The sequence below is a fragment of the Rhinopithecus roxellana genome, chromosome 4, assembly GCF_007565055.1.
Source record: "Rhinopithecus roxellana isolate Shanxi Qingling chromosome 4, ASM756505v1, whole genome shotgun sequence".
NCBI classification, from domain to species: domain Eukaryota; kingdom Metazoa; phylum Chordata; class Mammalia; order Primates; family Cercopithecidae; genus Rhinopithecus; species Rhinopithecus roxellana.
Window position 1 is genome coordinate 123,845,545 of NC_044552.1, and position 13,068 is coordinate 123,858,612.

Sequence of the window (13,068 nt, forward strand, 5' to 3'; positions counted from 1 at the left end):
ATGGAGGAGTAGTTTCTATTGAGAGTATAAAATCATTAAGTGATTGCACATCTGTCATTGTGGCCAACAGAAGAGTACTCTAACATTCCCTATGTCCACCTGCTCCAAGAAACATTTCTTCCCAGGAAGGGATTCTGATTCCTGCCTGTGTAAGTAGCTTAGAAACCCTGAATTCAATATATTAGGACTTGGTGAATAGTTCACAGACTTAAGCTGTTAAACGGATAAAATCATTTTGCCTATCAAATAGTTCTACCAAGATGTGTAAACACTTTGTACTATCATCATAAAATGTGCAGCATTTAAAACTAAAATAGAGCAATTTTTTACTTTTTTAATTATTAGTATTTGCATGCGGAATTCTTCTCTTGGGAACAGTTGACATGTAGCTAAAAAGCCTAATCTGCTGATTTTATTGTCAATGTGTGTAATTCTTAAAGAGGGAAACTAGAACTTACACTTTTTCCAAGGAATAATTTAACAAGAATTAATTGGTCACTTGATTCAGATCATTGCTTTAAATTTCACTTTGCATTTGACAAAAAGTACCTTATCAAAATCCAAGAGACACTCTCTATTATTTAATACTACCTACTGATATAATCAAAGTTTCTTTGAGGAAACATTCAGTTTACATTCTTCTTTTCTTTCTTTAAGAATACTATCTACACTCATTTTAAACTACCTAGTCATATAAACTAGGGCTAGCAGAAATAACTCTCATGAAACCTTGAATACCATGCTGCATTTGATTTTCAGGGCACAGTTGATTCAGTACCCAGGGACATGCACTAGGTTCCAAATTGTACTTTAGTTTCCTCCTCTTCATTTCACTTTGTGATTATTTAGCAGACAGATTTTTTTTTTTTTTTTTTTTTTTTTTTTTTTTTTTTTTTTTTTTGTCCCCCAGTGGAGAAGGTGGCCAGCTCTCAGACAGGAAGAGTAGAAACCATAAATGAGAGCTGTCTTTATCCAAGGTGCTGAAGAGCACCCTGCGGCGTTCTGCTACCAGGTGAATGGGTCTTGCCCCAGGACAGTACATACTCTGGGCATCCAGTTGGTCATCTACCTGGCCTGTGCAGCAGGCATGCTGATTATCGTGCTAGGGAATTTATTTGTAGCATTTGCTGTGTCCTACTTCAAAGCGCTTCACACACCCACCAACTTCTTGCTGCTCTCCCTGGCCCTGGCTGACATGTTTCTGGGTCTGCTCGTGCTGCCCCTCAGCACCATTCGCTCAGTGGAGAGCTGCTGGTTCTTCGGGGACTTCCTCTGCCGCCTGCACACTTACCTGGACACCCTCTTCTGCCTCACGTCCATCTTCCATCTATGTTTCATTTCCATTGACCGCCACTGTGCCATCTGTGACCCCCTGCTCTATCCCTCCAAGTTCACAGTGAGGGTGGCCCTCAGGTACATCCTAGCAGGATGGGGGGTGCCCGCAACATACACTTCCTTCTTTCTCTACACAGACATGGTAGAGACAAGGCTCAGCCAGTGGCTGGAAGAGAAGCCTTGTGTGGGCACTTGCCAGCTGCTGCTCAATAAATTTTGGGGCTGGTTAAACTTCCCTTTGTTCTTTGTCCCCTGCCTCATTATGATAAGCTTGTATGTGAAGATCTTTGTGGTTGCTACCAGGCAGGCTCAGCAGATTACTACATTGAGCAATAGCCTGGCTGGGGCTGCCAAGCATGAGAGAAAAGCTGCCAAGACCCTGGGCATTGCTGTGGGCATATACCTCTTGTGCTGGCTGCCCTTCACCATAGACACGATGGTCGACAGCCTCCTTCACTTTGTCACACCCCCACTGGTCTTTGACATCTTTATCTGGTTTGCTTACTTCAACTCAGCCTGCAACCCCATCATCTATGTCTTCTCCTACCGGTGGTTTCGGAAGGCACTGAAACTCACACTGAGTCAGAAGGTCTTCTCACCGCAGACACGCACTGTTGATTTGTACCAAGAATGATTCCTTCTACTAAATGCAGGCAAGGAGTAGAACCTCACAGGAAGGATGAGCGGCACTGTGACCGTGGGCTGTGTGGTGTTGGGTTTGTGGGCATGCTTCCAGGACAGCATGGGTTAAGTAGAAGAGAAAGACAAGCTCCTTAATTTGGAAAAGGGTAAGCACTCCCCTCATTCAATGGTATTATAGTACGTTGGAGGAAAAGGAGAGCAAGAAATCATCTTAATATCCACTGGATAAGCCTGAACACTGTGCACGTATTTGGTTCCTCATTCATTGCTTCCTTGAAACAACTAAGATGCAACGATGGAAGGAACAGAGCACTGAGGTCTGGCTTTCTGAGTTCTCACACTGGTTCTGCCACACGGAGCAGTCAGGAGAGATATCAACAATCTTTGAATCCTCCCTCCTCCCACCACAGAGTTTCCTCAGCTAAAATTAGGTGTTTGTACTATTTCCTTTCTACTAAGTGAAAATACGGCATAATCTAACTTCAGGAAACCTGGTTTGAATCATAATTTCATTTCATATTTCATAATCATAATCAACTGTTTAGAATATCTCTTTCTCAAAGTGTTCATTTTAGAATCCCCATCTCCTAGAAACCCAAGCACTAGGCTGATTTGTCAGCCAGGTTTGTCCGTTGTGATAATCACTGAGTAAAAGTATCATATTCTTGAAGGAATGTTTTTCTTATCTTTTTGAATGATTTAAACCTGAACATACTTGGAATATTTTAAATGGTAATTATCCACATCTTTTCATCTTATTATTTCTTCCTTTAAATTTTTCTCACACAAGTTAGACCAGCTATCTCTCCAGGAATACCAGCATATGTTTTTGGTTTTGCTTTTTATAAAAACAAGCCTCTGTGCCCCATGCTTGCTCAGAGTTGAACCAAAGGTTTCTCAGCAGCGATTACTAGTAAAGGCCCGAGCACCTTTATGTACAGCCTGCCTGTCTTCTCCTAAATATTTTCCTAAAGCCTCTAATCACCATTCCTTTATATTTATTACTGAGATTTTTTCAAATTAATAATTGCTTATTTGAAAAACTTCTTTATGAATTAATTCAAAGCCTCAAAGCCTCTCAACTACAGATGCACAGATAGATGTAGCTATAGATACAGATACAGACACAGGTGAATCAATCTCAACAGGAAACCTAGACAATGAAGGAGCGAATGTGTTTCAAGAGCAATTCATATGTCAATAGTCAGATAAGCAGCCATTAAACAAATACTTAAAACAACCATTCACATCTCAATAATAATCATTAAAGGAGTGACTGGGTGCAGTGGCTCATGCCTGTAATCCCAGAACTTTGGGAGGCTGAGGAGGGTGGATCATCTGAGGTCAGGAGTTCGAGACCAGCCTGATCAACATGGAGAAACCCTGTCTCTACTAAAAACACAAAATTAGCTGGGCGTGATGGCACATGCCTGTAATCCCAGCTATTCGGGAGGCTGAGGCAGGAAAATCGCTTGAACCGGGGAGATGGAAGTTGCAGTGAGCCAAGATTGCAACATTGCACACCAGCCCGGGCAATGAGAGTGAAACTCCATCTCAAAAATAAATAAATAAATAAATAATAATCATTAAAGGAGTAAAAATCTTATTTTGTCAATGAATTTAGCTAAAATGGGTTTATCCCATTTATTTATATATAGATTTATGGAGAGAGAAAGAAGTGCTATTAACCCCAAACTTTCCTCCTTATTTAAAAAAATTGTTGTAAAAATATTTTTCTATGTATTCTTTAGTGCTTAATTTTTCTTTGGAAGTAATTATAGTTTCTTTTTTGTTAACTCTTAGGCATTATTAAATAAATTACAGATAAATTATAAACTAAAACTTATCCTAGTATATATAGTTTTGAGTTATTAAGAAGCTAGAAATACTGTGCCTTTTGTATAACAATAAATATAATTTGCAACCTATAAGTGAATCATTACTTTAAAAAGCATTTTTTTTCTCTTGCCTTTCTAAATATAAGCCACCCCATTCCCAATCAACTAGGCATAGCAGTCTCCATCTTGGAAGTAAGAGACCTGGCTGCTTCACAAGGTGGAGCTCTGAACTAGTCACTTAGATAGAAGCAAGAAGTGATTCTGCTTCTTGCATATATTATTGTTTCCCGTTAGGTGGAGAAGGCTGCCTTAGCCAGATAGGCCCCCAATGAAAAGAAGGGAAGGAACTAACAGTTTCTGAGAACCTATGATGTTCTGCATCTCACTTAATGCCTATACACCTGTGAGGTGGATATTATTACCCTTACAGGGCACAACAGATGAGGCCCACAAAGATCTGGTAATCTACCTTGGCATCCTTACTTGAAAGCTCTTAACCTATCTTCGTACTTGAAAGCTGTTAACCTGTCTACTATTTCTCTGAAATATTGGGGAAACCTGGACAGCTAACAAATCTGTGAATAGGACTAACACTGAAGAGCAGGTAGGAGACTCCAGTTTCCAGTGAATCACAGAAACACAAGGACATGAGTGTCATGATACAATGTTTACATCACCAAAGAACCAGGGGAGAATGAGAACAAGAATTGCACCTTCGGTGGACACCACAAAGGGAAGCGTGAGCTGATGGGTAGAGAGGGGGGGCACCCGACCCCAGGATTTGAAGCCCAGCTTTTTCATCCTCTTTGTTAGGAGAATAGAATGTAAGAAGCAAATCTGCTGCACCCAGAAAATTGGGTTAGGCCCTTGGACAAATGAAAGCCTGTACTCAATGACATTCTCTTGAGATCTCAGTAGAGTGTCTGTGGTGATAATAACCCTTACTCACTCTCTCTAGTTGAGCGAGAATTAACCACATGTAAGGCAAGTGTTACTGATTTTTTGTGCCATGGATGTTTTTGACACTCTGGTAAAGACCACAGACCCCTACTCATGATGAAAACTTCTGAGGGAATAAAGTTTTTTAAAACATGGAATTATAAAGAAAAATAATTATTAAAATTTTATTGTATAAAAATCTTAAAAATAGTCAAATGTGTAATATAATCATATGTGTGCTTCTTTTTGAAAGCAGCAAATAGCAAGATCTGCTGGCAGGTGCAATAAAACTACTGTAATTTCAAAGTAGTGATGAGCATAAATGAAATTTTATAATATCCACAACAACTATATTGAGATATAAAACCATTAATTTCTATTAGTGACAAACATGAGAGGTAGTGCTAATACCACTGTGGTTTTGCCTATATTTAAAATGGAAGGAAGTGATAAAATTTCAGATAGAGGTTAGTAAATATAAAGATAGAATTTTTTCCTATATAAGTTCAGGGACCTCCTGATTTAAGAATCTCCTTTAAATGTGAACACTGGGGCATTCTTTTGAGCATGAAAGCTTTGTGATCATATGTGAACAGAAGGCAGTGACAGTCACACTTCACCATTAACTACTGAAAGGCTGAAGCCTAATAAAAACTCATGTTTATCAAGAGCATTCTACTGGAAGATTGATGGAAAAGTACAATCATTTTTTGGTGCTTTTGTGCTTGCTTAGAATTTTTTGGTATTTTAAAAAACTTCCTGCTTCGTTAAATGTATCAGCATGGTTGTAAATTTCATGATAGATCTTTCTTGTTTTATATAAACCTGACCATTATATTTTTCTACAAAGATCTCTCAACTTAATTATATTGTTTTCTTACAACTTAGTCAAACCACATTATAGCTCATCCCAACTGGCAGCGTGTGTTAAGTATGTAATACACTTGAGTGTATGTGTGTATGAGTAGAAAGAGCTGTGTATATGTATGAGTATATGTTGTGAGTATGAGTAGAAATATGTGACCTATATGCCATATAGATGGACAAAGGTTCTGAGGTAGGCAATTTCCCTAGCAAGGGCCCCTCTGTATTGCTTCTGATTCACTCTGTTTCATAAAGTTAGTTCTGTAGAGAGCACTGAGAATCAAGAGGTCACACTAACGATAGCCCACAAAGTGAGAGAGAATGAGGCCCCTTCTCCTATGCAGAGCTTTACAGGTTGCATACCTTGTCTCTGGAACTCTGATGGCTGCAATGTTGCAAAGGTAAAGGAAACCTCTGATCATCAAAAAGAAGGGATTCACCATCCTCAGAGCTGGCCCTGGGCACCTATCATCTGTTGTCACTAAGAGGTTTGGTTTCTACACCTTCCACCTCTATTTTATGCTCTTTTCTCACTGTAGTTTTCCTCACTCTCTACTTCGTTGGAAGGAGCAAATGTCTCAGACCCACTGATGTTGGGCTTGGTTATGTGACTTGCCTCAATCCATCAACACAGACTGATGTGGCGCTTGCTATATTCAAACAAAACTTTAAATGTAATTGCACGGGTCAGTCCAGCTTTCGCACTTCTTCGTTCTGCCCTGAGAACAGATTGTCTCAGTAGGAGCTGCTGCTTTAGCCTGGGTCCTAGAGTAAGAAGACAAGAAGAGCAGACATACAATTAGCCCACAGCTGGAGCAGAGCTGCAGCCATCCTGCAGCCCTCATGGAACATAAGCAAAAATAAATCTTTATTGTCATAAACCACTGAAAGTCTGTTTGTTGTGCTGGAAAGTTGATGAATATAGGCAAAATCCCTGTGTTTGTTCCATGCTGCCATCTGTCTATTCTGTTTCTGTCCTGCTAACATTGAAAGTACCTGCCAGCATTAAGAGTGACCTTTCTCAATTTCCACATCTTGATCTCACCTAAGTGTATTGTGAGGGGCAACACCAGTGATCCTGGAATAGTTTGAATTCACAGGGCAGGCAATTTTCCTGCATGCCTATTCAATTCTTCCCTCTTAGGGAGGGCTTGGACATCCACTGTGGACCTGGGTCCTGAACAGAAAGCCCAGGGGCTCTGAAAGCCTTGCGTATGTGGCCGGAGGTCCAGAGCGCATGGCCCTGAATGATTTCTCCCAGGCCTTAAGTTGGAAGAAGTGCAATATTACTTCAAATACTTCAAATGTGATTTTTATCAGCCTCTCTATGTTTATTGGAAACCTGCTATGTGCAGAATGTGATGCTAAAATCTGTTGAATCCAAAATTCCGGAAACGTCAACACTGCACCGAAAAAGCTTTCAGTCCAAACAAATAGAAATAACTATAAGTAAGAATAAACAAAGCAGTGTAAAATCAGTTCTCAACAGAGGTGGAACAAAGAGCTACTGTGATCACAGGAGGGAGTTGTGGCTTCTTTCCAGAGGGGCCAGTATTCAAAAGCAAGGGTTAAGGAGTCAGACAGGCCTGGCCAATTTCAAATTGAAGCTTTTGCATTTCCTGTGTCTTGGATGAGTTACTTACCTCTCCTTAGCCTCAGTTTCGTCATCTGTAAAATGAAAATAATAACACCTACCTCATTGTGTTGTGAAAATGAGATCAGATAATCATGTGAATAAACCAATTGTCATAGTACTTGGCACATAGTAAGTTCTCCATAAATTGTCACAATCACAAAGACTTAATTTAAAAAGAAGTGAAATTTGAACTGGGTTTTAGAGATAGGTCACTTTCCAATAGGCATAAAAGGTAGAAAAATATACTTTGAAGCTAAACCAAAAGAGCAGTATACAAACTAATAGCTACTTTTTAAAAACCGCCTTTACTAAACTTGAATTCTTATTCAGAAAATCTCTGCAAAGGGGTAAAGTTCAGGTAGGTTAAGAATGTTGTTCGAAATTCACACAGTCAGCAAGGAAAAGAGCTGAGACTTAAACCATCTGTGCTCTCTTGAAGTGTCTGTGATTTCTGGAACACCACTCTTCCTCTTTTCCAGGAGCAAAAGTTAAAGGACTCAGCTGGGTTGAGTATTGCTGGACATGGGTAAGGTTGAGACAATACAGATGATATGCTTTTGCTTTTTATTTTCTTTTTAAAATAAGTTCTTTGGTTTATAAACATTATAATTCATGGCACATGTGTGTAATTTAGGAAATGCCCAAAAGCACAGAGAAGAAAAGAATTTTTTCCTAACTCCCACTTTCTAGAGAAAACTGCTGTCAACATTTTATACGTTCTAGTCCTTCCACTCAAAGCATGCTGTTTTGAAATACAGTTCTTTGATTGTATTTCTCTATATTTATTTTTCTGTGGGTTTGTAATAATTTGTGAAGCTGATATTCATTTTCTGTTTTCCAGGAGAGGGTCATAGTGATAGACCGAATTAAGGATTCCAGATATGTCAGCATGGTAGTGATGGAAATGGGACAGACCTAAACACCATCCTTGCTAAAAGATGAATTGTAGCAAATGGCACTGTGCTAGTTTCCTATTGCTTCAGTAATTAATCACCACAAATATAGTGGTTTAAAACAAAAAAAAATTATTATATAGTTCTGGAGGTCAGAAATCTGAACTGGGTTTTGTAGGGCTAAAATTAAGATGTCGGCAGGGCTGTGTTCCTTCTAGAGGCTCCGAGGAGACTGTTCCACATCTTTTCCAGCTTCTAGGGGCTGCCTGTGTTCCTTGGCTTGTGGCTGCATCACTCTGACCTCTGTTTCCATTATTGCATCTCATCTGACCCTGGCCCTCTTACCTCGCTCTTTCCCTCATAAGAACTCTTACATTACATCGAGTCCATATTGATAATCCAGGGTAATCTTCACATCTCAAGATCTTTAATTAAATTGCACCAACAAAGGTCCTTTGACCAAGCAAGGTAACATATTAACAGATTCCAGGGATTAGGATATGGGCATGTTTGGGGGAGGGGGGATGGTGCTGCCTACCACAGGCCCCTAGGATGTTCTTCCCTTCTAGTTAATCCAAGACCTTATATCTTCACTATCAATTACTTTGAATGCTGTACTATCAAAGCCACACATTCCCCCATGCTTCTGACTTTAAAATGACTGCATTCTCTTGGCTTCCAGCTACACACCCTAATTCAATTCTAGCTTGAAAAAATGTGGCTTTAGCCTGAAAGCACAGCACAGCTACTAAATGACACTAAAGAAAGCACAACTCAAGCAGGGAGACATTTCAGTGGTTGGGTGTGTTAAGGGCAGCTTTCTAGATAACACCAACCATCCTGAGGAACAATCAGTAGCTTAGATGAGTTTAACTCAAGTCCTCATGCAGTTAAGTGATGGGAAAGAAGAATTTATTTCATTGACCTGTTGCTCCCACAACTCAATCCAAGGACTGTTTCTGTGTGTTCTTTTATTTCAGGCCAAAAAGACATTAGGAGAAAAAAAAAACTCCCCAGGTCTCAGCACTACTCTTTTCTGTGAGTCCCAGGTAGTTCATGTTCTGCTGCTACCATGGCACTGGTTACCCTGGCCTCTGACGCTGAGTTCCACCACAGCCCTCACTACTCTCTTTCTCTTCCCAAGTTTTCAAACTGCTCCACTTTACACTACAGGAGACTCTCCTGCAATATGTGGCAGCTCAGTCAGGCAAGCTTAGATCGTCTGCTTCCTAACTGACTGCATTTGATGGTAAATATAGCATGGCATTTGAAAGTCTGTGTATTAAAGTCTCCGGGTAGAACTCTGTACAATGCTCTCTGCTACATTCTGACACTTACAGACACTCCTGATCCTAGTCATTTGGTGCATTCCAGACCTGCCCTTCATCCATGCTTTCAGGTGAATTCCTTGCCTGCTTGGAGCTCATTTTCCAATACTGCTTCCCCTGACAGTGCTTGGGGTAATCTTTTCTCTTTTTCTTGTTTTTGGTGGTTTCCATCTAACCCCATGATCAAATCTGTGAATTCCAGTGCCAGTGTTGGCTTGACCATCTCTCAAGTAACTTGGGTTATCATCAAAATCGGCTTCTGAGAGCCTTAGCACATCAAACTCCACTGTGGGTACACAGAGAAAGCCCTGCTATGTTGCTCACATGTGCTTTGTATTAGAATTTCTAGGACTGGAAGGAACTTTAGTGGCCATGGATTGGAGTTAACATTATTTCACATTAAGGTCCAATAAGATAAACTGACTTGTCTGAAGTCCCACAAACTATGATTGGCAGAGACAGGACTTAGAACCCAGAAACCTAATGTTTGGCCAGCACACTTTCCATCACCTCAATCTTGCTTTGAAGGAGGATTACACAGTAGGTGAAAGTAGGACCTTTAGAGTTAACAGAGTTGGTTCCAAATCCCAGTCTGCCTCTTACCAACACTGCTCTGGGCCATGCTGCTTGAATTGTGTAGGCTTTAGAAAGAGTGCAAGCTGGAAAACAGCTTAGAGGTTTCTCTGAAAACGATTAGCAAGCAAAGATATGTTTAATAGTAACATGAAACTCATGAATGGTTCAGATCTCAGGTCTCAAATATTTTCCAATAAATTTTTTTTTCTTTTTTCTTTCTTTTTTTTTTTTTGAGACAGTCTTGCTTTGTTGCCCAGGCTGGAGTGCAGGGGAGTGATCGCAGCTCACTGCAACCTCGGCCTTCAGGGTTCAAATGACTGTTGTGCCTCAGCCTCCCAAGTAGCTGGGATTACAGGTTTGCACCACCATGCCAGGCTAATTTTTTTTTGTATTTTTAGTAGACAGGGGGTTTAACTATTATTGGCCAGGCTGGTCTCTAACTCCTGGCCTCAAGGGATTCACCTGCCTTCACCTCCCAAAGTGCTGGGATTATAGGTGTGAGCCACCATCCCCAGACCCCATAAACTCTTTAGGAAGATTTTTTTTTTTTTTTTTTCAGAGAGTGAGTCTTTTGAAATAGTTTTCTATGATTGAGTTTTATTGATTGAGTTCTAAGAATGAAAAGTCTTGCTGAACACTAGATGTTAAGAGATGTAGTGGCACATTCAACAAGTCTTCAGATAAGGCCAACCTAGCTATTTTATTATTTTAAAAATGCATCTAAGGCTGGGCACAGTGGCTCAAATCTGTAATCCCAGCACTTCAGTAGGCCAAAATGGGAGTATTGCTTGAAGTCGTGTTTGAGACTAACATGGGCAACAAAATGAGATCCCTTTTCTACAAAAATAAAGCTTTTAAAAAAATTAGCCAGGCATGGTGGCACATGCCTGTAGCCCCAGCTACATGGGAGTATCACCTGAGCCCAAGAGTTTGGGACTGCAGTTAGCTATGATCATGCCACTGTACCTCAGCCGAGGTCAGAGCAAGACTCTGCCCTGCCCCCCAAAAAAGTTTATAAAAAGAATGAATTTTTCCAGGCTTAATAACTAGGTAATGGGTTGATAGGTGCAGCAAACCGCCATAGCACACATTTACCTATGTAAGAAATCTGCACATCCTGCACATATACCCCAGAACTTAAAAAAAAAAAAAGAATACATTTAATGTATCCTCCCAATGCTGGGGAATCGATTCCTATTTTATGTATTCGCTCATTTATTTACTCAACTGACCAAAGTAAAACAACAACAAAGGAGCAAAGAAATAAATCACCAGTACAAGCTATCTGATTTACTCATAGTGATACTTCAGCAAGTATCTGACTTCCTAGAGCTTACATGTCATTAGGAGACAGACAGTTAAAACACAAGAAAATAAACAGATGAATAAGATTGTAACACATTCTGATATGTACAATTAAGGAAATGAAAGAAAAGCAAGGTAAATAAAAGAATAAAAAATAGATACCAACATTAGCTGAGATTGTGATTTTTCTGAGGGAGTGATGTGAAAGCTGAGACCTACATAAGGAACCAACCCTGTGAAGATCTGAGGGCGGAGTGATCCAGCAGATGAAATATCCTGTGCAAATCTCCTGAGTGACTTCATACAATAGATGAGATAGCCTGTGCACAGCTCCTGAGGCATCCTGTGGGGCGTAGCCAAGGGGCTGGGATTGGACAGATACATCTGGAGCATAACAAGTAAGGGGAGAACAGAATAGGTAGTGGGTAGAGAGTTGTGCAGGGGTAAGACTATGCAAAACCTCATATATCAGAATCACAGAGTTAGAATTTGATTCCAAACACAATAGAAATTAGGCTTTGGGCTTTGAATTATGAATTAATCACACAGCCCACAGAGACCAAGATCTGATGCTGGGGTTAGTCAGGAGTCTATAGGACCTTGTGGGTTTTTCTGTGTTTGCTGCTGTGGTTAAAATTAGCCACAGCATCCCCTGCCCTCCATCTCCTAGCCCTGCATTGTGACTCCATTACACATCTGGTAGAGGGCAGCCTTACTAGTGAAATATTAATTGTTCTTGCATTTAAGTCTTTAATCCATCTTGAGTTAATTCTTGTATAGGATGTAAGGAAGGGGTCCAGTTTCAGTACTTTTTCCATATGGTTAGCACCATTTATTAAATGGGGTATACTTTTCCCATTGTTTGATTTTTGTCAGTTTTGTTGAAGATCAGATGGTTGTAGATGTGTGGTTTTATTTCTGAGTTCTCTATTCTGTTCCATTGGTCTGTGTGCCAGTTTTGTACCAGTGCCATGCTATTTTGGTTACTGTAGCCTTGTAGTATAGTTTGAAGTCAGATCGCATGATGCCTGTAGCTTTGTTCTCTTTGCTTAGGATTGTCCTGGCTATATGAGCTTTTTTAAAGTTCCATATGAATTTTAAAATAGTTTTTTTTTTCTAATTATGTGAAGAATGTCAATGGTAGTTTAATGGAAATAGCATTGAATCTATAAATTGCTTTGGGCAGTATGGCCTTTTTCATGATATTTATTCTTCAGTGGAGCTGAACAATGAGAATACATGGACACAGGGAGCGGAGCATCACACACTGGAGTCTGTTGGAAGAGGGTAGGGTAGGGGCAGAGAGCATTAGGGAAAATAGCTAATGCATGCCTGGCTTAATACCTAGGTGATGGGTTGAGAAGTGCAGCAAACCACCATGGCACATGTTTACCAATGTAACAAACCTGCACATCCTGCACATGTACCTTGAAATGTAAAATAAAATAATATGCCTTTACATGTTTCTACTGATTCCTCCAAGACTGTAACAACCAGGCTATTTCAAATTCTGGGGACTCTGTCCCTGGTGCTGACCCACTGTGTGATCTCCAGCAAGATATCTTTGTCCCAAAATAGGACTGGCTGTCTGGCTCTGCTTGTAACCACAACCTTCTGGGAAATATTGAAAACTCTACTAAAGTGACTGAGTCTCATTCATTCTCATGACCTCTGCATTGTCAACAGGCCATTTACTATGTAATACATACATA

At 40.1% G+C, this 13,068-nt stretch overlaps 1 protein-coding gene across 1 annotated transcript; it reads left to right on the forward strand.

Annotated features, from left to right (window-relative positions):
• Positions 1-912: 912 nt before the first annotated feature.
• Positions 913-2,044, forward strand: TAAR5 (trace amine associated receptor 5). The gene has a single exon (XM_010357896.1). The coding sequence runs from the start codon at positions 956-958 to the stop codon at positions 1,967-1,969; it is 1,014 nt and encodes a 337-aa protein (XP_010356198.1). The 5' UTR covers positions 913-955; the 3' UTR covers positions 1,970-2,044.
• The last annotated feature ends 11,024 nt before the right edge of the window (positions 2,045-13,068 follow it).